Here is a 24000-nt window from a genome sequence, read left to right as displayed (position 1 = left end):
GTAGAAACACTGCCAGATCTGACTGAGTCTGATGCGGCCTTCCGGCTTCACAGACCCCAGTTGAACCGTCCAACCCATGCTAGCATGGAAAACGGACGCTAAATGATGATGATGATAATATGTTATTGTTTAATTTAGATTGTTTTAACCTTTTAGCATTCAGATTATTCTATCAAATTTAGTGCTTATTTATTCACATTGCTATGAATTAATCATGCATTATTTTGTAGCTTCAAAAGTTTGATGATATGATTGTTATTTTTCAAATGACAATGTAGGGTAGGTGTGAGAGGCTGGATATGGCTGGCTTGAATGTAAAACAATTTGCATATTTGGGCTGGATGTGGCCAGTTTAAATGCTTAAGGTTAAAGCAGGAAGTTCCTATCATTGAACTATGGGCAGTCCCAGGTGGGTTAGTATCAAAAGGATCAAAGGTTATGGTTAATATGATTATCCTGACACTTAGCCATTTTTTTCTTTTTACATTTTGGTACCATCTGCTTTATAAAAGAAGAGGTTTAGCAGCATAAAAATTCTTTGAACTGCCGCTTTGTCAGATGGCATTTAACTTCTGAATAACCTTCCAACATCAAAAGACTCCTCATCTCTAGTGTACTCTTTCACTAACATTATCACTGTGCCTCTAGCTTTAAGCAGTTACCACAGCCTGTGAAATGCAGTTCTGGGAGGTAATATTTGATTGAAGTACTTCAACAGAGAGTCTCGTTGGATGGCCATGGCAAGGGCTGATTGTAGAAAGAGTGAAGTGATTTTAGTTAAAGGTGGTACACTGTTGCCAAGTTTGCATGGGGGAGAAAGCTTTTGGAATAATTTCAGAGAACTGAAATTTGTTTTTCTTGGTTACGTTGAAGGAAGTGATGATATTGTTATAATTGTTAAAGGTCTCCCCTCATGGGTGTACCACATTTTGCTCCTTATTGAAATTGCTGTTTTAATAACGAGTTTTTGTTGAATTGTGTTTTTTCTTCCCATTTATGAGAGAACTGGCAAAAAGAAGTGTAATGAAAACTGAACCAGCAAATAGCAACAGTTATGCGGCTGAAACTGGCAGAGGAATAGAAGTAGAAACTTTGGAGGTTCAAGAAGTTAAAATTGAGCCAAAAAAGCAGAAAGAATGCGGCAGGCTGTTAGAAAAGGAAGGCCACAACCTTAAATTGACTCCCCCGCTTGAGTTAGCAAATGGAGTGAAAAAATGAACAGTAATATGCAAAATACTGAAAGTATCAACAAGGAAAATTGAAGTAGCAACCATAGAGGATATCGAGAAGAGTCCGAAAGAGGTCAAAAAGGTTACAACGTTTATAACAAGACGAAGAAGATATGGCACAGTGGAGGTGTGGTTCGCAAGTGAAGACGAAGCGATAAAGCACTCCACTGATGCCATAAAAACAGAAGAGTTTGTGCTCCTACCGATATACTGTGACAAGTGAGTTGTTAGAGTAAGAGGTGGGAAAAGTACCACCGGAATTGAATGAAATATGGCTGGTTTCTGCAGTCATGAATAGTATGGAGGAGGATGCGAATATCCTGAGAGTATCAAGAACGTAAAGAGCCAACTGGTGGGGTAACGGAATCAAGATGGCAGTGTAGACAACTGTGAGTGACATGAATAAGATTCCAGAAGAAATTATATTACCTGAAGATGTGAGATTAAGAGTGGTGGTGGAGAGCAGGCCTCCCACATACTTCTTGTGTGGCGAGAAAGGCCACATGAAGGCAAGGTGCCCCCAGAGAGAAGAGAAAGAGCAACAAATGGAACAGTCTGAGGAGCAAGAGGGTGAATGACGTGGTAAAGGAGGATGAAAAGGAGACAACAGGAATAGAAGAGGAATTTGAAGTGGTTGTAAAAAGAAAGCAGAAGGAAAAAGTGGGCTCTCCACTGGAGAGACAGAAAACGAAAAAAGAAGCAGATAAGGGGACTGAGGAAGAAGTCGTAAAGGAGTTTGAAAAAGGGGTTGAGAAAGAGGTAGAAAAGAAGGTTATGGAAGATGAAGAGACAGAAGCTAGAATACTAGAAGATTTTTTTAACCAAGGAAATAGAACAGAAACGAGAAGAAACAGGTGACACTAACTGAAATGGAAGAAGTGGTGCCAGGAGTGAAACATGGTAAGCAAGCAGGAAGACGGAGAAAATGTAGTTGGAATTTCGTGACATATGCCAAAACTGTAAATACAGAAAAAATGATAACCAAACTGATATCAGTTATAAGGGTTAAATTACCAAAGGAGATGTATGGTGAAAATGTGAAAGCGATTTTAATCGACAAGGAAAAATATAGCAAGTTGAAGGAATAATGTAATGTGGAACTACCAGGATTCGTGGTGGAGTTTCTTGAACTACCACCAGTAGTAGAACTAAGTGAAATAGAGCCATACATAAGGTATAAGGTTGTCCCAAAAATTCGTAGATAGTCTTGGAAAATAATGGTCTTTATTTTGAGGAATAATTTTTGTTGTTTTTGTTAGTACTTGGCAAGTAAAAATTCAATTTTCGCAAGTGTTTACGAACTTTTGGGACAACCAGAGTAAATTATTGTTTAAAAAAAAAGGTGAAAAAAAGAGTAAACAAAATGATGCTAATAAGTAAAAAAAAACACTGATAAAGATTATAAACTGAAAGTAAGAACATTCAAATGGTACTGCATGTGAGTGGGGTGTATGCAGCCATTTCATCACCTGACTGGCGTCCGTGTTGGTGACACATAAAAGGCACCAACCAATCGTGGCCGTTTGCCAACCTCCTCTGGCCCCTGTGCCGGTGGCACGTAAAAAGCACCCACTACACTCACGGAGTGGTTGGCGTTAGGAAGGGCATCCCGCTGTAGAAACACTGCCAGATCCGACTGGAGCCTGGCGCAGCCTCCTGGCTTCCCAGACCCCGGTTGAACCGCCCAACCCATGCTAGTATGGGAAACGGACGCTAAACAATGATGATGATGATGATTTTTCCATTTGTTTTATGTTTTTTGTCCCCACTGTGGTGTTCTGTCTGTCCTTGTGTCGTCCTTCTCTGTGTATAAGCCTGAGTGCTCAAATAAAGAAAGTAGTCGACAGTGTTGGTCAACCGTATTGGTTACTGTGTTAGATCAACATGTGTTGGTTTAATATCGTACCTACATTTGAGTAGTATGGAGTGCATTCTGTGTAAACATAATAATTCTGTGTTAGGTTATATTAGATAACCTCAATCCAAATATTTATTTGGGTAATACTATTTTATACCCGTGTACACGCATATCATAATACTAAAGTATAAGTATATTAAGTTCCAATAACTGGTCATTAGTATTGCTATGCCTAAGTGAAATCACTACGCATGTGCAGAGATGCATGCCTACACACACACACACACACACACACACACAATAATTTAAATGAGGAAAAGAGAAATGCAAATTGATGTTATGATCGTTTCAGTAAACAGACACTTTTTATTCCTTACAGTTATGCTATACATACAATATACGCAACATTTGCAAGAAAATAATATGAAATTTTTATTGTACATTTACATCTTCAGACAACATGATTTGAGACAGAGTTGATCAGGGGATAATAATTATCCCCTCAATTTTTATATTTGTGTAATCTTTTTTATACTTATAAATCCTTATCTTACCATATTCTTTATTAACCAATCCTTCTTTATTTCATTTTGCAGAGTCTTGATTATGACCGAAGTGGACTTACCAAGATGAAGAAGTCTATAAAAGCTTTGTATAATTCAGGCAGCAGTAAGTAATTCAATGTCTTTTATTTTTCTTTCTGTTTCTCATTCATTTTCTTGTTCTTGTTGTTTCATTCACTTCAGTTCATTGTTTGATAATTCACCACATGATGTGTTGGTATCCAATGAAATAGGATGAACGAAATTGTAATACGAAGAAGGTTCAGATTATATATAAAGAAACCTATAAACAAAGCAACATAGTATAAAAGTATAACATTGAACAAAAAAATATATAATATTTATCTAAATATTTGGAGTGCTTGGGCTAGGTTTTTCTGTATGTGTATGAGACATTTTGGCATAGCTGTTCTGGCAATGCCTAGTATAGCATACCAGACATTTCTACATTACTGCATGTACTTTATATGCACTTTCTGACAAGTTGTGGTGCACCTGAGCACTGTATACAATTAATTTCATTATATATTTTATATATATATATATATAATATATATATAGGACTAGCAGTATCGCCCGGCGTTGCTCAGGTTTGTAAGGGAAATAACTATAAAGCATTTTTAGAGAGTTATAGCAAAAAATAGCAAAAAAATGGAAAAAAAATGATGGTAAATTTTTTTTGAGAGTTAAAAAAGGTGGAGTTGCGTCCCCTAGACGGTCTGTGGTTTGGGTTCTGATTCTCGACCCCATGTCGAATTTATCGATTTTTTCAGAACTGGGGGAACTTTTCAAAATTTTCGCTGCGTTAGTTTTGAATTATGACATTGGGCTATGTGTGTGTCAAGTTTCATCAGAATCGGTTGAAAGCCGTGGTCAGGGTGAGGGTACGAGAAAACAGACACACAGAAAACGCACAGACAAACTGCCGTTTATATAGAGAGAGATGAAGTCCCTTACTCTACAGCAAAGGAATTCATCAGGAAGCGTATTGCAACCGTAACGGTTTTTTTAAATATACTGCCCACGCTTCCTGATGAATTCCTTTGCTGTAGAGTAAGGGACTTCATCCTATATTGCTTAGTAGTAAACTCGATGCTTGCTACAGGAGGACTGGTAACCATTACAATTTGTAGCGGCGAAAGGTCTGGACGTTGTTTTCTGAAGCTGACCAAAGAATTTTTATTTTTAGATATAAGTGATGTACTCAAGTGTAGTTATGTTTTTAGCTTGTGCTTTTTCCATGATCATACGTGAGTATTTTATTTATATCCCATCGAAATTTCTACTGAAGAAGGAATATATCTTTTTTTTATAAGATTAAGTCCGAAATTGATTCAATATAGAGATAACGAAATTTAATTTTCTAAAGGTTAGTTGCCCGTTTTCAGTTTCAATTTTCCTGTAACAAGCGGATTATATGGATAAAACAGTGTATTTGGCTTTAGAATAACCCTCTTTAGCCCTTAATTATATGATGTATATATATATATATATATATATAGTTAATCCAAACATGAAAACACAAAGGGAAAACACAACAACGTGAGGACATGGAACAAGTATAGTGTTATTGGACGCTCAGGAAAGGAAAGAAAGAAGGAGGATTTAACTTTTCGAGCGGAGCTCTTCGTCAGAAACATAGGAAAAGGAAAGATCCAAGGAAGGGAAGACGGAGGAAAAATATCGCCAACGATACACATGCGGTCACATATTGAAATATATATATATTTTGGCGTTAGGAAGGGCATCCAGCCGTAGAAACACTGCCAGATCAGACAGGGCCTGATGCAGCCTTCTGGTTTCACAGACTCCAGTTGAACCGTCCAACCCATGCTAGCATGGAAAGCGGATGCTAAATGATGATGATGATGATGATGATGATATATATATATATATATATATATGTATTAATTATGAGCAAGGACACAGTATTTTGCTTTACCATTGTAATATACTGTCAAGTGCATTACAGTTTTACAAGTCAATATGTTGTCTTACTTTTTGTGTTAGCAGTGCAATATTCTCATTTTAAAGATTATTGCTTTAGATTTTGTACAGAATTCAGAACTAACACTGTAAGTTATGATGTTTCATTACTTCGAAATTTCCCCAAGACACCTGATGAAGCCTGGAGGGTATAAATATCAGCTGAAACGTTGTGTTAACAACAAACAAGATGAGGACAAATATCCGTCAGTTGTAAATACTTCCTCATCTCTTAAATATAGAACTGAATGCATGATTAATTGTAAACTGTGAATAAGTAAGCATTCCATTTGACAGAGTAATCTAAATACCAAAGATAGTCAGGTGTAATTTGCAAGAGAGTTTGCTGCTATTTCTAGCAAGTTGAGCTAATTTGCAATGCCTCATGGTGGTGATCATGGTGGTGGTGGGAGGGTTTACTAGTGCAGTGATGGTGATGGCGACATTGGGGATGGTAATAGTGGTGATGGTGGTGGCAGTGATATTGGGGATGGTTGTGGTGGTGGGAGTGATGTTGATGAGGACGGTAGTGGTGATGGTGGAGGTGTTTGTTAGCTGTGGTTGAGATGATATTAGCAGCGATGGTGGTGGTGGTTGTGGTGCTACTGTGGCTGCTGGTGATGATGGTGGAGGTGGTGGAGATGGTGCTGCTGCTGTGGCTGCTAGTGATGATGATGATGGTGGTGGTGGTGGTGGTTGTAGTGGTGGTGGAGGTGGCACTGCTGCTGCTGCTGCTGTGGAAGTAGGTGGTGGTGGTGGTGGTGGTGGTGGTGTTGGTGAGAGAAGATGGTTTGTGAAGATTTTGGATACGATGGCAACAACCGATGAACACCTTCCCTCTCCACTCCTGCCCACCACCACCAACAACTATTCTCAGAACCACCTCCCAACCAAAACTTCTTCAACTCTCACCCACCATCTACATCTCCCTCACACTGCCACCCTCACATTCTACCCCCCCTTCCCTCACAGCTTCCTCTCAACACCCTCCCCCTCACTACCACCTCCCATCACCGTTGCCAGATTTTTATTTTCTTAATGAGTCACAATTAGTTAATTTCCGTCCCATCAACTCATTGCTGCACTGGTTTGCAGTCATTCTGCATACGGTGCATGTGTCAGTCTACGTGTGGGGATATGAAGCATGAAGATGCACTGCTTTAGGTGTGTCTACATGTGTGTGTGTGTGTGTGTGTGTGTAGTGTGTGTCACTCTGAACTCTTTTTGGAACTGTGTCACTTAAGTTTAATTAATAATAAACTGGGGAATGGCATCAATATCACACACTCACATTCTCCCACAAACTAAATTTTGTACTTATGTCAGAAATTATCATTAATTTTATTATTATTAATTTTATAAACTTATTATTGTTATCATCATCATCATCATGTGGTTGACTTTGCCTTTCATCCTTTTGGGGATTGATAAAATAAGTACTAGTTGAGTACTGGGGGAGATGCAATCAACTTACCTCTACCCAAAATTTCTGGCCTTATACCAAAATTTGAAATCACCATCATCATCATTATTATTATTATTATTATTATCGTTGGTTGATGGCAGAATTGTTTGAATATTGAATACAATATTTGTTTACATTCTTTTTACATCTAGTGTTGAAGACTTGAAATATAGAACTTTGCATTTTGTTCTTTTAGAGTTAATAAGATCCATGCTATTGAAGCACTGGGGTCCATTAAATTAACTATACATCTTTCCCAAATTTCTTGCTTTGTGTCAATCAGTGCAAGAAGTCCTTCAGGATAAGTTGGTAAGCTTGCAGTTAGGTGTTTGGTGAAAGAAATTCATGCAGACCAGTAGTTTTTGTCTCAGAACTGTGGCTCCTGTTAAGGTATCCAGAGTCTGGTTTGGGAAAAGTTGTGAGCAGGAGTGTTCAATATTACTCAGAATTTCTGAATTTCAGAGAGAAAAAATTGCTCCTCATTGATTGTAGAGTTTACTACCATCTGTATCACTTCTGTGGTATTCTACTGCTTGTTTATCCTATCTTGCAGGAAACATTCAACCAAATTAGAGTATATGCACTTTCACTTTTGTGTTTTGTGACAGGAGGGACAGATTCCTCTGTTCAAGAGATTCTTCTGCTATTAATTCCCTCTTCAATGGTGATGGGGGGTGGGGGCTTAGGATGTTGTGTCTGACGAAGTGCAGGCATTAGCTGAGGCTGCAATTTCTGCATCATTTAACTTTCACTAGCACTCACTACACTCTCGGAGTGGTTGCCGTTAGGAAGGGCATCCAGCTGTAGAAACTCTGCCAGATCAAGATTAAAATCTGGTGCAGCCATCTGGTTCGCCAGACCTCAGTCAATCGTCCAACCCATGCTAGCATGGAAAGTGGACGTTAAAGGATGATGATGAAGATGATGCTTGCATGGGTCAGACGGAATTTGTTGAGGTGGATTTTCTGTGCCCTGATGACCTTCTTGTTACCAACCATTACCTGTTTACAAGCAAGGTAATAGTTCTCAAAATCAGACATGTTTCCATGGAAGATTGGAAACAAAGGATGCACAACTTGGGTGATAGTGATATTAATTTCACAACTATCACATGAAGTCAAAGCGAAGAGTAACACACACATGCTCCCTCTCTCTCTCTCTCTCACTACTGCTTGACAACCAGTGTTGGTTTGTTTACATTGTTATAACTTACTGGTTCAGTAGAAGAGACCAATAACATAAGTGCTAGGCTTATAATAAAAAAAAAAGTAAGTACTAGAGTTAAAGATAAAAAAGGTTATCTTTAAAAGATAAAAGATAGATTTTTCTGAGCCATGTCACACCAGACAACAGCCTTTTGAAGACAATGATGATGATGACAATGATGATGATGACGATATTGTTGATAATGATGTAACAATGCTGATGATAGTAAAGATGCTGATAATGATAATGACAACAATTATGAAAATGGTGATGATGATAATGATGTTACTGCTGACAATGATAACTATAATGGTGATGATGATGATGATGATGATGCTAATGGTTGGTAATGATGATGATAATGATGATTATCATAATGATAACAGCGGCAGTGATGATGAAGATATCAACAATTTCTCCTGACTGTGATGCTAATAAGAAATACCATTCCTTTAGCAATTTTCCTACCCTCCCCCACTCTTATTACCTCTAATTCTAGATGCATTTTTTTTTTCAAAACAAATCCCACCTCTCCGTTCCTCCCAGTTACTCCTGTCCCTGTTGACACGTATGCACAAGCTGCAATTAGGATACAAAAATAAATAAAATTAAATAATATTCACTATATGTAAAAAAAAAGAAAATTTTGTGAATCAACCGGATATTGAACCTGTGTCACTTAGGTCATCATAACTGTAGGCAGGTTTATCAAGCCGACAACTGTGTGTTGATTTTTATTATTATTATTATAACTGTAATTATCAGTAGGTTTCATTATTATCCAAATTCTTCTTCTTCTCCTCCTCCTTCCTCACTCTTCTTCTTTTCTGCTTTTCTTCTTCTTCTTCTCCTCCTTCCTCACTCTTCTTCTTTCTTCTTCTTCTTCTTCTTCTTCTTCTTCTTCTTCTTCTTCGTCTTCTTCTTCTTCTTCTTCTTCTTCTTCTTCTTCTTCTTCTTCTTCTTCTTCTTCTTCTTCTTCTTCTTCTTCTTCTTCTTCTTCTTCTTCTTCTTCTTCTTCTTCTTCTTATTATTATTATTATTATTATTATTATTATTACTGTTGTTATAGTTTTGGTATCAAATGACAACTCTATAATTGTAACATGTTCTTCCCTGTAAATCAGTTCAGGTTTTCTTTTTCATTTTCTTTTTTTTTAGCAGAAAATTTCTCGAAATTTCCTTGCAATTTCCTCGCGTATGTAACAGACAGACAACATTCCCATCCCCTACCCAACCTCTATTGTAGTAACAGTAGCAGCAGCATCAATCAATAACATCACTTCTCACCTCCTGACAATCACAGATCAGCACTATTATAAAGACACTCCTGCTGCTGCTGCAACTGTTGTTCCAAGAACTGTGGTGACCAAGTTAATAGGGTACTGCACAGACAATCAAGGGCCCAGTAATATTACATCAGCTGTGCACTTTGTGTAACTAAGACGTTTAAATGTCAATGCTTGAGTTCACCTATTACTGATAAACTGGGACATGTTCATGTGATTCCAAGCAGATGTCTGAGGCTTTTCAGTGGCTCTTTGCTCAACTGTTTTGGGATGAGTCCTATACCAAAGACTGTAGTGGATTTTAGTGCCTGTCATGACGCTTGGTGGAGGTGGAGGCACATGGCATCGTGGTTAGAGCAACGGACTCGCGGTCGAAGGATCTCGGGTTCGAATCTCAGACTGGGTGATGTGTGTGTTTATGAGCGAAACACCTAAGCTCCACGTGGCTCCGGTTGAAAGTATTGGCGAACTTCTGCTGACTCTTTCGCCACAACTTTCTCTCACTCTTTCCTCCTGCATCTTGCATCTCACCTGCGACGGACCAGTGTCCTGTCCAGCTGGGAAACCTATATGCCAAGGAAACTGGGAAACCAGCCCTTATGAGCCAGACATGGCTCGAGAAGGAACACTTTGTGGAGGATACAGAGTGCTGTAGGAGGTCAATAACAGCAGCAGTAAATGGTTGTGCGAAGAGCAAATTGTATTGTTTGGACAGGCTGCCCTATCAGATTTGCACACATGTGCCAAACTTGTTTACTGATATATCTACAGTGACTGGCAGTAGAACAGGAAAATACCCACTTCTGAGAGCTGAGGTGTGATAGCTCTGCTTAGGAAGGATGCTATCAAGAAAACCATTTCTGGCCCATAACTCTGCTGATGGCAGAATTTAAGAATTTGACTAAGGTGTTATCAAGATGTTGGTACTTGATGTGAGTTGTATAATTAGGGAAAATGCAAACCTGTGCCATCTCAGGTAGATCTGGTCATCTGAGCTATACCATAGACAGGCTGGATAACAAACCTGGCCTTAGTGGGGCTCTGATCAGTTTGGATCAATTGAAAGCTTTCAGTAGGGTTGACCATTGTTACTTGGCAACTGTCCTCAGAGCAGTTGGTTTCAGTCCTGTTTTCAAAGGCTGGAACATTTCAATGTTGTATTCCTGACCAATATGTAGCCATTAACTCTGACCACTGAGAAGATGCTTAGTGGTCATAGTTAATGACCACTCAGCTCATAAAGTTTGTCTTCTCTATTCCTTCTATGTTCTGTATGTACTGACTCCTGAATCATTGTAGGAACTGGAGGTGTCTGGAATGCAGGAGAGCTATGTGGGTATGTGAAGTTGATGTCATTGTAATAGCGTTGGACAGCACAGATGTCAAGGTGACTAGTACTGTTCTAAAGAAATATGAGGTGATAATAAGAGCAAAGATTAACCTGGAGAAACTGACTGACTTGCAGCTGGGTACCTAGAGAGGCAAGTCTATACCATTAGCCAGCATTCTAGAACACTGAACTGATGAATCAGTTCAGCGGGATCAGATTTGATCCTTGAAAAAGTCAAACTGATATGATGAATGCCTCTATCACATGTGTCTTAATTTACCACTTGATTGCAATGTATTGTCTCAGTTCTTGTCTGACCAGTTCCTTACAGAAGGGCTATATTTCACTAGTCAGACATTCCATGTACAAGACTCTGTGTATGAAGGGCTCAGTGTGCCAAGGCTGTCGATGTGCAGATATGTGTTAAGGTTGCAATATCTGCAGAGGTTCTTGAGTGGTGAGCAGGTTTGGTGGCCCTTTTTCAAGCATGTTCTTCCAAAGATTTTGTCTCACTCTCAGGAGGCACCTGTAAGCAAAGGAATGAAAATTGAAAGAAAACACTTATCCTTGGTGGTTTGGGTAATCTTAGATCTGTAAGGTTCCTTGATTGACTCTAGCTGGCATTCCTTTCCTCTGGGGACTGTATCACATACATGTATATGATGTATAACATCATTGATGTTCTTTCATTTTCGTTGTAAACCCCACCAAATATTATAATCATAATTATTATTAAGGCAGCGTGTTGACAGAATTGTTACCACACTGGACTAAATGCATAGTGACATTTCATCTATTCTTTTATTCGTTTGACTGTGGCCCTGCTGGAGCACCACCTTTAGTCGAACAAATCGACCCCAGGACTTAATCTTTATAAGCCTAGTTCATATTCTCTATCAGCCTCTTTTGTCAAACCGCTACGATGGTGGTGGGACAAACACAGACACACAAACACACACACACACACACCACACACACACACACACACACACACACACACACACACACACACACACATGACAGGCTTCTTTCAGTTTCCGTCTACTAAATCCACTCACAAGGCTTTGGTCGGCGCGAGGCTATAGTAGAAGACACTTACCCAAGGTGCCACGCATTGGGAACTGAACCCGGAACCATGTGGTTGGTAAGCTAGCTACTTACCACCCAGCCACTCCTGTGCCCATTTTGTTTATATGTTGACACTATTTAATGTACCTCTTCTTTTTAAGACAGGGTATGATTGGAAGGAGAGGTAGCTATTATTTCCAACAAATTGAATAACCCCTTAGAGATTCCTCTATCAGCTCATTTTTTTTTTGCGTGGGTGGGAGTTGGGGGTGTTGTGCATCTTGAGAGACATTTCTGTTCGAATTTCAAAACCTATTTCAGAATTACCAAGGGCTTCAGTTATGTTTGGGATTAATTTAGTTTTCATTTTCTACCATCCTTGATATTCCCAGTTGTTAGGGCCTTTTTGCAGACTAATTTTGTACAAGATTTATAGAACCTTTTGCTAGTTGCTAAATTCCATTTCCTCTTTACATCTAAGTATAATTTTAGTCGTCGTCGTCCTCCTCCCCCTCCTCCTCCTCCTCCTCAAGCCAATAAATGGAGCACCAGTCAGATACTGGAGTTTATATAATCATATAATGCATGTATAAGTTATTATTCAATGAGTTTGCGGAGTCATGAGTGCACAGGACAAAATGCTTTGTGTATTTGCCCTGGTTCTTCACATTCTGAATTGAAATCCTGCCAAAATAAACTACCAGTCAAGTACTGTGGTAGATGTAATCAACTAACCCCCTCCGCTTAAAATTGCTGGCCCTGTACCAAAATGTGAAACTATTAATACTATTATTATTATTATTATTATAAGAGTGGTGACTTGGCTGAATCATTAGCATGCCGGGCAAAATGCTTAACGGCATTTCAAAATACAACACGCTGGGCAGTTTGAGAATCGAACCCACAATCTAGTGATTGTGAGTACAACAGCCTAACCACACGATGGGTTTCCGCATAATTTCGCACCTACCAAATTCACATGCAAGGCCATAGTAGTAAACAGTTACTCAAGGTACCATGCAGTGGGATTGAACCCAAAATTGCATTGTTACAAAACGAACTTCTTAACCACACAACCGTGTCTGTTTTCTTTTCTTTTTTCTTTCATTCATTCGAAATATCCTTCATGGTATCGAGAGATGACAATGTAGCATATGTGCTGTATTAGTTGTCATTGTACAGAATGGCAATTGTATTGAATGTGAGCTATTAAAGGGTGATTGTATATAATATGTGCTCTGTAAGTTGTGCTATTGAATTGAATGGTGATTGTGTAAAATAAATGATGTGTGAATTCTGTTATTAAAATGTGTTATGTAGAAAGATGTGCTATCTTTTAGAATGGGTGCCAAGTTGCAAGTAATATTGTACTCGTGCTTTTGTCTGTGTCCTGTTTACGTTTGTTTTTTAAACATACCTAGTACTGTAATCATAATTACCATTGGTGCGGTATTTACTTTCACACTTGCTTATTGTCGTCATCATCATTATTACTGGGTTGTCCGGAAAGTTTGTGCCGATTTTTAAAGGAAAGAAAAAGGTCCATAAAATACTTGCCATTACATTTTTAATCAACCAAATATGATCCATTTTGTTGCACAATGCAACTCCATCTTTCCTTTAACTTGAAAATACCCTCTTCCCAGAATTGAGGTGGTTTCATGGTAAAGAATTCATCAAGGTATCTTTTTACGTCATCCAAGGAATCGAAATTTTTACCATTAAGACTATTCTGCAGTGACCTGAATAAGTGGAAATCCGAAGGAGCAATATCTGGTGAAATTGGAGGGTGGGGTAACACATCCCAGCCAAGCTGCAGCAATTTTTGTCTGGTTTCCAAAGCATCAAGTGCCGAAAATGTATTTTCTTATCTTCCATTTTAAAGGGTTACAGAATTAACACAGGTTATAGGAACATAAACCTTCTTCCATGAAAAGATAGCTTAAATTGTTCTCTAAATGGAGGTGTAGTCAAATCCTATTTTATGGACTCAACTATGTTCTAAAATAAGTTGAAAGGTAAGCTACTATAAATCGGCATGAACTTTCCGGACAACCCAATATTAAGCTTCCATATTTAATTGCTGGTATGGGTTGACTGGTTTGACAGGATCTGAAATGTCAGAGGACTGTTTCAAGCTCCAATGACTGTTTTGGCATGGTTTCTGTGATTGTAAAATAGTTTCTTAAAACCAACCACTTTACAGAATGCATTAGGTGCTTTTTTTTTTACTTCTTTTTATTATTTCTTTTTGTGTGTGTGTGTCATTGGCAATTGTGAGGTCACCAAGCAGCTCACAAGACAAGACTCCTTGATTGAGTGGATGGTGCAGAACTGAGGATGGTGGCTTATGCCAAGTGTTGAAAGGCAAGCATATGACAGAGGGATAGGAACAGGTGTTTTACTGTGGAAGCGATACATGTCTAGTCTAGCCCAGCTGAAAAAGGAGGTCTCACTTGGCTTGCCAGGTCTTTTCAAGCACAGCAAATCTCCAAAGGCCTTGGCCACCTGTCATCACCTCGGTGAGGCCAAATGTTTGAAGGTCATGCTCCACCACCTCATCCTGGGTCTACCTCTTCCACACCCTCTACTGCTAGGGTGTGACACTTTTTCACATAGCTGTCCTCATCCATATGCAACACATGACCATACCAGCACAATCGTCTCTCTTGCACACCACATCTGCTGCTTCTTGTGTCCAACTTTTCTCTCAGGGCACTTACACTCTGTCGTGTATGCACACTGACATTACACATTCAGCGGACCATGCTAGTTTCATTCCTTGCAAGCTTATGCATGTCTTCAGCAGTCACAACCCATGATTCACTGCCATGGCTGTTCGCACACATGCATCATACAGACTACCTTTTACTCTGAGCTAGAGACTACCTTTTACTCTGAGCTAGAGGCCCTTTCTCACCAGCAGATGTAGGAGCTCTCAGAACTTTGCCCAGACTATTCATATTCTAGCAGCTACACTCTCAGAGCATCCATCCCTGAAACTGACTTGGTCACCTCGGTAATGGAATCAACTACTCATAGTTTTTGCCCCTGGAATGTTACGGAAACTGTTTTCTGCACATTTTCATTGTTTATTGCTCCTAAGCATTTGCTGCACACAAAAGCTATCTTCCCAGTTAGCCTTCCTTTGATATTGCTGCACCTTTTATGTGTCCATATATATATACATATACACATACACACACACATACACACGTAATATACAATGGGCTTCTTTCAGTTTCCATCTACCCAATCCACTCACAAGGCTTCGGTTGGCCCAAGGCTATAACAAAAGGCAGTTGCCTGAGGTGCCACACAATGAGACTGAACTGGTGACTGGGTGGTTGAAAAGCAGACTTCTTACCACATGGCTACATGTAAGTTTTAGTCATATAAGAAGTAGAGTTGTTTGGAATTACCTTGTGAGTGTTGGTAGCCACATTATGTTATAGAATGAGTTTGATACATACTTCTACCACTTACTGTCAGTTTTTTTTTTTTCTTTTTTTATAGAAGAACCTATATATTGCTCACTTGATATAGCTGCCTGCACAGTGATTTCTGGATAAAGTGGATAAATTCTGCTTTTGAAAAGATTGGTTAACAAAAAATAATGCAGTTGACTGTTTCTTTATGTTGCATGATTGCTAAATCTGCATAGAGTGTATATCAGCCTCATGTTTCTTATTTCTCTTTTTCCTCTCTTTTCTCTCTTTCTACCTCTCCATCTCCCCCCTCCCTTATGTAGCCAGCCATTGATCCTGTGCAGCTGAAATCAGACCTATGGTTTCTACCTTTTGTCCAGAGATTTGAGCCATTATTGACTTTCGTATTAGCTTATTTCTCTCCATCTGTCTGGTCTTTATAGGGTACCATCTATGAAAATGCTCTTTTTCTCTATTTGTCCTTCTTAAGTACATTATGGAGTTCTGCTCTGATTTTATCTTTTTTGCTTTCCTTTTAAACTTTTTGTTATTTAGGTCATATTTAGTGGTGCCCCCACTCGCCTTTTTTGTACTGCCACTTATCACCTCCACCCCGCTGACCCACTCCAATTTCCTCCTCCTTCCTCCAAACATATTCACCATTGGCTATGCATCACCTCCCCCACCATCCTGCATCCCCTAAATCCCTACCTCTGACTATCTGTTGCTCACCTCATACACTTATAAACTTATCTGATCCTCTGTCCATATATGCCTCACCTGTCTTGTCCTTATCTCACCTCACCTCTTTCTCTGCCCCTATCTTCCTCACCTGTTCCTCTATCCCTGTCTCCCTTGCCTATTCCTCTGTCCCCATCTCCCATACCTGTTCCTCTGTCCTTATCTCTCTCTCTCTCTCTCTCACACTTATTTCTCTGCCCCTATCTCCCTCATCTGTTCCTCTGCCCCTATCTCTCTCACCTGTTCCTCTGTCCCTATCTCCCCCACTTATTCCTCTGTCTCTATCTCCCTCACCTGTTATTTTGTCCCTATCCCCCTTATTTGTGTCTTCATTCCTGCCCTCTCACATTCACTCCCTTGTACCTTGATAGTGAATGATTGAAACAAGTAAAATTATGTCACTAAGTATAAGTCATGTCTTAGCATTGGTCAATCCATTTACCAAACTTCAATATGCTAGAGAGGTCATTAGTTGTGGTATATGGTGGTGGTGTATTGGATACACTGCCACACCCAATGCCACCAAACTTCAAGCAGGGGTATAATAAAAATTTTCCATTAAGATTTATGATTAAATTAATGAGTAACATCATCATCATCATCATCGTTTAGTGTCCGCTTTCCATGCTAGCATGGGTTGGACGGTTCAACTAGGGTCTGGGAAGCCAGAAGGCTGCACCAGGCCCAGTCTGATCTAGCAATGTTTATACGGCTGGATGCCCTTCCTAACGCCAGCCACTCCGTGAGTGTAGTGGGTGCTTTTTATGTGCCACCGGCACAGGTGCCAGACGAGGCTGGCAAACGGCCACGATCGGATGGTACTTTTTACGTGCCACCGACACGGGGGCCAGGCGAGGCTGGCAATGGCCACGAACGGATGGTGCTTTTTACGTGCCACCGGCACAAGGCCAGTCGGGGCGGCGCTGGCGACAGCCACATTCGGATGGTTCTCTAACGTTAATATTTATAAAGAATTTGCCATTTTTGATGGGTGTGCAACACACTCTTAGCACACCCATAATATACACCCCTGGTCATTAGGTGTTCATTAAAAGAGCAAGAGATACAACCTCTTCCTTGTCCTCCAGTTTTCCCCCAAGACATCATCCAACCACATGTTGTGGTCTTTCTGTACTTTTTTTTTGAAAGACAACAAACTGGCAGAATCATAAGCATGTCAGACAAAACTCTTAGCAACATTCCTTCTGGTTCTTGACATTCTGAGTTCAAATCCTGCTGAGGTCTCACCTTTACCTTTAATAAAATAAAGTATCAGTCAGGTACTAAGGTCACTGTAATCAACTTACCCCTCTCCTTTTAAAGTTGCTGGTATGGAACACTGCAACAGACTCGTATCCTGTTTAGGGCAAAGACTGTGATCTTGGTCACCTACATGCCATGGAAAATAGGTATCTGGTTTTAGGAGGCCTAGGGCTTGAGAAAAAAAAAACGAACAACCCTTTTTACTACAGGGTTTACCTTTTATCCTTTACTTGTTTCAGTCATTAGACTGCGGCCATGCTGGGGCACTGACTTGAAGAAATTTTAGTTGAACAAATTGATTCCAGTACTTATTTTTTTAAAAGCTTAGTACTTATTCTATTATTCTCTTTTGATGAACTGCTAAGTTATGGGGACATAAACAAAGCAACACAGTTGTCAAATAGTGACAGGGGTCAAATACAAAGACACACACACATGTAGATACACTCATACCCCACCACACACACACACACATGACAGGCCTCTTTTAGTTTTTGTCAATCAAATCCACTGAGAAGGCTTTGGTTGACCCGTGGCTATAGTAGAAGACACTTGCCCAAGGTGCCATGCAGTGGGACTGAACCCGGAACCATGTGGTTGGAAAGCAAACTTCTTACCACACAACCACACCTGCAACTCTGTGACTATATTCATGTGAGGTACACTCTCATGGTGTTGTATTAACTTCTTGTCTTTTGACAATCAACAGAAAAATTCCAATGTCTGCAATTCTCAATTTCTTTCCTAACATCCTCCTTATTTTGATGTTCTCTAAGCTGAACGTGAAACATTTTTCTGCAGCACTTCATTTCATTTGTACTTCATTTGTACATTACTGCACATGCTTTATATGCACTTTTGACAAGTTGTGGTGCACCTGAGCACTGTATACAATAATTTCATTATATTATATTATATTATATATGCCATGATCTTTTTTCTCACCGCTTTCAGCATCTTATGTCCCATGATTTGCACCCATACAATGCCATCGAAAATACCATTTTTGTTTTTATTGCCATTTTTTTGCTCTCCATTTTTTATTTTCTCAGCCAATAAAAGGTTCATAAAATTCCAGTTTTATTTTGCATCAAATGCGAAATGAGTCTGACTTCAGCCAACCTTATGCACTAATTTTTTTGTACAGTGTAGAATATCACTTCTGAGTAACATAACTATATCTCTGATGTTATGTATGTGTGTGTGTGTGGTGTGTGTGTGTGCATATATGAGTGCATAAGTGACAGTGGAGGGTTGGTCTACACTAATTAGTTGTGTGATAGTTGAGGTGAAGGTAGCAAGCAGACTGTTTACCTATCTGTTACTATTGTTATATATATAGAATACATCGAAAATGGGGGTGTAAAAGTAATACTCGGTGGTGGCAGCAATGGTAGAGTAATGTAGAATTTGGTGGTGGAGGCTCTTACAATTAATTGCAACTGTAGTAGTAGTAGTAGTAGTAGTTGTTTAGTCCTCCAGTTTTCTATCACTGGAAAGATCTATAATCAAAGGTATTGAAGTAGTTATAGTCCTGTTTTTATTTAAGTTATGATATATCCACTAATATTTTATTCATTTTCACTTATCTCCTTCATTATTTTTTCTATTAACGTGATAGGATGTGCTTTGAGGAAGATTTGGCTGCTATTTCTAGCAGGTGTAGTGACCATGTACAGGCTCCTTCATCAGTTTGTAGTGACTGCAGCGTCTTTTGGTGGTGGCAGTGGTATTACTTGTTGTGTTGGTGATGAGCCAGTTCTGATCGAGTACACTCATAGACAAAAGCATTCCATTCATGACCAACTTGCCTATTATCTAGACTTCATATCACCAGGGCTCTTTTATTCAATATATCCTATTTTCTGAAACAGTCAAGTATGATTTGAGGGAGTTTTGGCTGCTATTTCTAGCGGAATGAATGAACTTAGAGGCTTCCCTCTTCAGCTTGTGGTCACCTTACTAGTAATGGTGGTGGTGGTAGCAATATTAGTAGTATTAGTAATATTGGTAAATTATAGTACTACCATCACCTCTGCCAAGCTGCTCTGCTGCTGTAATGTGCACTGACTGCAACAATGTCGGCATTACAACTTGTGACACAATCAATACTGAATTCACTGCCTCACATGCGGGAAAATTGTAGCTTGCACCCTTGGTTGTGGCTTGGGTTCGTGTTGTGGCTATAGTTGTGTTGTGGTTATAGTTGTTGTGCTTATGCTTGTGGTTGTTATTATTGTTGTTGTGATTATGGTTGTGGTGGTGGTTGTTGTGGCTTTAGTTGTTGCTGTTGTTGTTGTTGTGGTTATAATTGTTGTGGTTGTCATGGTTATTATTGTTGTGGTTATGGTTGTGGTTGTTGTTCTGGCTATAGTCGTCGCTGTTATTGTCGTTATGGTTATAATTGTTGTTGTGGCTATGATTGTGTTGTGAGTAAGATTGTGGTTGTTATTGTTGTTGTGATGGTAATGGTTTTGTAGTTACCGTTGTTGTTGTAATAAATAGTTTTTGTTGTAGCTGCTGTTGTTGGGGTGTCAACTTTGTTGCCACGATTGGTTTCGATTAGCTCAAGGTCAACCAGTGGCTTAGCTATGGTGTGCTCAACCCTGGGTAACCCTTGACTTTGCTCCACTCCCCCTTGAATCCGTTGCATCACCCTACTTTAGTTTGCCACCTATATAGGTTTATGCACCCAGCTCAAAATTTCTACCTCCATAAAAGCATCACCCAGGGGTGCCTACACCATCCCCCTCTACCCTGCTGTGTTCAACCTTAATTCAACAAGCATATGATTGAACGCCTTCCAGCCATGACTGTCCAATATTTTTAGGGGAGTCTCTAGGTCTAGGTCAGGCATGGGCGGAGTTTATTGAGAAAGGGGCCACATAAGGCATGGTTCATCTAGGGGCCACACTTCTAAAAACAAATTCAAAGTAATTCTCTTTGTTAGGTATGTCATTCAGAAAGTCCTGCAGGCCACAATTTCATTATAGGGACTATATTGTATGATTTGAGGGCAATTTGGCTGATATTTCTAGCAGATCAAATGACTATGTAGAAGTTCCGCCATTGGCCTATGGTTACAATTGTTGTTGATATTGTTGTTGTAACTGGAATGTTGTTAATGTCTTTGTGGCACTTGTTGTTACAGTTGTTCTTGGCAGTGTTATTGTACATCATCATCATCATCACCATCAACATGATCTTCATTGCCATCATCATCATCTTAACATCCACTTTTCCATGCTTGCATGAATCAGACGGAATTCATTGAGGCAGGATTTTCTCTGGCAGGATGCCCTTCCTCTCACCAACCTTCACCTACAGCCTGACATGTTTTTGTGAAAGATTAGAAATGAATGACACTCCTTATATGATGGTGTGGCTGTTTACACCTGCTGCACAATGTCAAGACTAGGGACCTCAGATGTATCCACCCTCCACCCCACCAACATGACGCATGCTGGCAGACACGTTAGCGCGCTGGGTGAAATGCTTAGAGGTATTTCATCTGTCGTTACTTTCTGAGTTCAAATTCCACCGAGGTCGACTTTGCCTTTCATCCTTTCGAGGTCAATAAATAAAGTACCAGTTACGCACTGGGGTCGATGTAATCGACTTAATCCCTTTGTCTGTCCTTGTTTGTCCCCTCTATGTTTAGCCCCTTGTGGGCAATAAAGAAATATATAATTTGTCCCGGATGTGATTTGAGGGAGACTTTGCTACTATTTCTAGCAGCTCAAGGGAACTGCACAGAGGTTTTCATATTAGCCTATCTTATTTACTTTGATATCATCATCATCATCATCATCATTATCATCATTACCACCACCACCACCACCACCATCATCATCATCATCATCATTTAATGTCTGCCTTCTATACTGGAATGGGTTGGATGGTTCAACCAGATCTGAAGAGTCAGAACGCCGTACTGAGCTCTAGTTTCTATGCCTTGATGTCCTTCCTAACACCGACTGCTTCACGGCATGTATTGAGTGCTTTTTTCATGACACTGGCACTTGTGAGGTCACCAAATGACTCACAAGACAAGACCCAAAAATCCTCCTTGATTGAGTGGGAGTGTAGTTGAGCAGGGAGCAGCTTGATGCTGGTTGTTGAGAAGCCAAAGCATGATAAAGGGACAGGAGCAGGCATTTTGCTGTAGTGGACTTACATATCTACCTCACATTGTATAAGTGGAGCTGCATGGCTTAGTGGTTAGGAGTGTTGGACTCATGATCGTAAGATTGTGGTTTCAGTTCTTGGACTGGGTGATGCATTGTGTTCTTGAACAAAATCCTTCATTTCACATTGCTCCAGTTGACTCAGCTGGCATAAATGAGTAGTCCTACAACAGACCGACTTCCTGTCTGGGGGAAGAATATATAGGCCAGAGAAACCAGGAAACTGGCCCTTATGAGCTAGCATGACTCAGGAAGGAAACTTTATCCTTTTTTCCCCCTTTTTTTTAATATGTATATATGCATGTATATAAAATCATAATAAAGGGTATCTAAAAGATACCCATTATTATAATTTTAATAATAATTACCTACTCTTTTACTTGTTTCAGTCATTTAACTGTGGCCATGCTGGACCCCAGGACTTATTCTTTATAAGCCTAGTATTTATTCTATCAGTCTCTTTTGCCGAACCGCTAAGTTACGGGGACGTAAACACACCAGCATCGGTTGTCAAGTGATGTTGGGGAGACAAACACAGACACACAAACATATAAACACACACACACACACCACACACACACACATATATATATATATATATATATATATATATATATATAATATATATATATATACGGCGGGCTTCTTTCAGTTTCATCTACCAAATCCACTCACAAGGCTTTGGTCGGCCCGAGGCTATAGTAGAAGACACTTGCCCATGGTGCCACACAGTGGGACTGAACCTGGAACCATATGGTTGGTAAGCAAGCTACTTACCACACAACCACTCCTATGCTGATGAGGTTTTTATTCCCATACTAGCCACTTGATATGATCAGTATTTTAAATAACAATCTTATCCTTATTTATATAAATTTATATGCATGTATATATCTATATGTATTTATATATGTATATATACATATGTGTGTATGTTTATATGTGGAGCCACATGGTTTAGTGCTTAGGGTGTTGCACTCATGATCATTAGACTGGGCTGAGCGATGTGTTGTGTTCTTGAGCAAGCCACTTCATTCATGTTGCTCCAGTCCACTCACCTGGCGAAAATGAGTAATCCCGCAAGAGACCAGTGTCCCATCCGTGTGGGGAATATATATATGCCAAAGGGATTGAGTCGATTACATCGACCCCAGTGCATAACTGGTACTTATTTAATCAGTGAGCTGGCAGAAACGTTAGCACGCCAGACGAAATGTGTAGCCGCATTTTGTCTGCCGCTACGTTCTGAGTTCAAATTCCACCGAGGCCGACTTTGCCTTTCATCCTTTCGGGGTCGATTAAATAAGTACCAGTTATGCACTGGGGTCGATGTAATCGACTTAATCTCTTTGTCTGTCTTTATTTGTCCCCTCTATGTTTAGCCCCTTGTGGGCAATAAAGAAATATATATATGCCAGAGAAACCAGGTAACAAGCCCTATGACTCAGGAAGGACCTTTGTCTTACCGCATTATGTAAGGCTAGGTCAGAGCAGCTGGAAAGAAAGACAAAGAGATAAAGATGATGGTGACAAACTGTCAAGGTGTAATCTCAAGGCACAGGTACAAAAAGGTGAGCAGAAGAGAGAAGAGGGGACAGATGGTCAGGAAGGGTGGGTGGGTGGCTAAGTTCACAAGAGTGTGAGAAGAGAGTGACAGAATGTTAGAAGTGGTGGTGGGCAAATGTGAAGGCTGGGATTGGTAAACAAGGGTTGAGCTGTGGAGGAGATTGACGGAAAGGTGATAAGCGATAGAAGTGTTTTTGTGAATGCTTTGTGACATTTTATGCTAATTGGTGTGTGCTGTAGATCACGGGTTGTGTCAGTATTATATCATTGTATTTGTGAGTCTGTCTAGACCCTATGGGTCTGTTCCAGGAGGGCTGATTAGGGCTACATGCCAACGACAAGAAGAAAAGCAAGAAGAACAACATTGATGACAGCAACATAAGGCATATGTACAATACCCAACTAGAAAAATTACAACACTACCACCACTGCCGCCGCCATCAGCAGCACCAGCCGTTCAAGAATTTGGACCTGGAGATCTCCATTTCCAGGGACTTTGAGGGCCGCCTTCCAGTGGTGTCGGGCATCAACAAAGAGCCCTTGACTACAACAAGACGACCAAAGTTTTTTCTTTTTCCAAGGTCTGGGGTCTCCTACCCCTAAGCCCTAGACCATCACCTAATCACCCTTACCCGTCTTGTTGCTTAGCAACAACAACAACAATCAGCAGCACCACCACAACAACAATAACAGCAACAGTGATAATGACAGCAACAACAGTAACATCAACAACATCCAACAACAAAAATGATAACACCATCACCACCACCACCAACAACAACAACAATGACACCAACAACAATAGCAACAAACAGAACAACAAT

The 24000-nt window shown here is 39.9% G+C and overlaps 1 protein-coding gene and 1 long non-coding RNA gene across 9 annotated transcripts in view; both read left to right on the top strand.

Moving 5' to 3' along the window:
- LOC115210955 (arf-GAP with SH3 domain, ANK repeat and PH domain-containing protein 1) overlaps positions 1-24000 on the top strand; it is a 340392-nt gene that overhangs the window by 120960 nt on the left and 195432 nt on the right. For all 8 annotated transcript variants that reach the window (XM_029779755.2, XM_029779753.2, XM_029779752.2 and 5 more), the window contains exon 2: positions 3684-3756. In XM_029779755.2, the coding sequence (XP_029635615.1) occupies positions 3684-3756 (73 nt within the window). The remainder of the gene's footprint in view (positions 1-3683; positions 3757-24000) is intronic.
- LOC118762879 lies at positions 958-2024 on the top strand. Its single transcript, XR_004998625.1, has 2 exons — positions 958-1418; positions 1469-2024. It is a non-coding gene; the product is annotated as an uncharacterized LOC118762879 (long non-coding RNA).

The sequence above is a fragment of the Octopus sinensis genome, linkage group LG4, assembly GCF_006345805.1.
Source record: "Octopus sinensis linkage group LG4, ASM634580v1, whole genome shotgun sequence".
NCBI lineage: Eukaryota > Metazoa > Mollusca > Cephalopoda > Octopoda > Octopodidae > Octopus > Octopus sinensis.
This window is presented reverse-complemented; position numbering and strand designations above follow the sequence as displayed.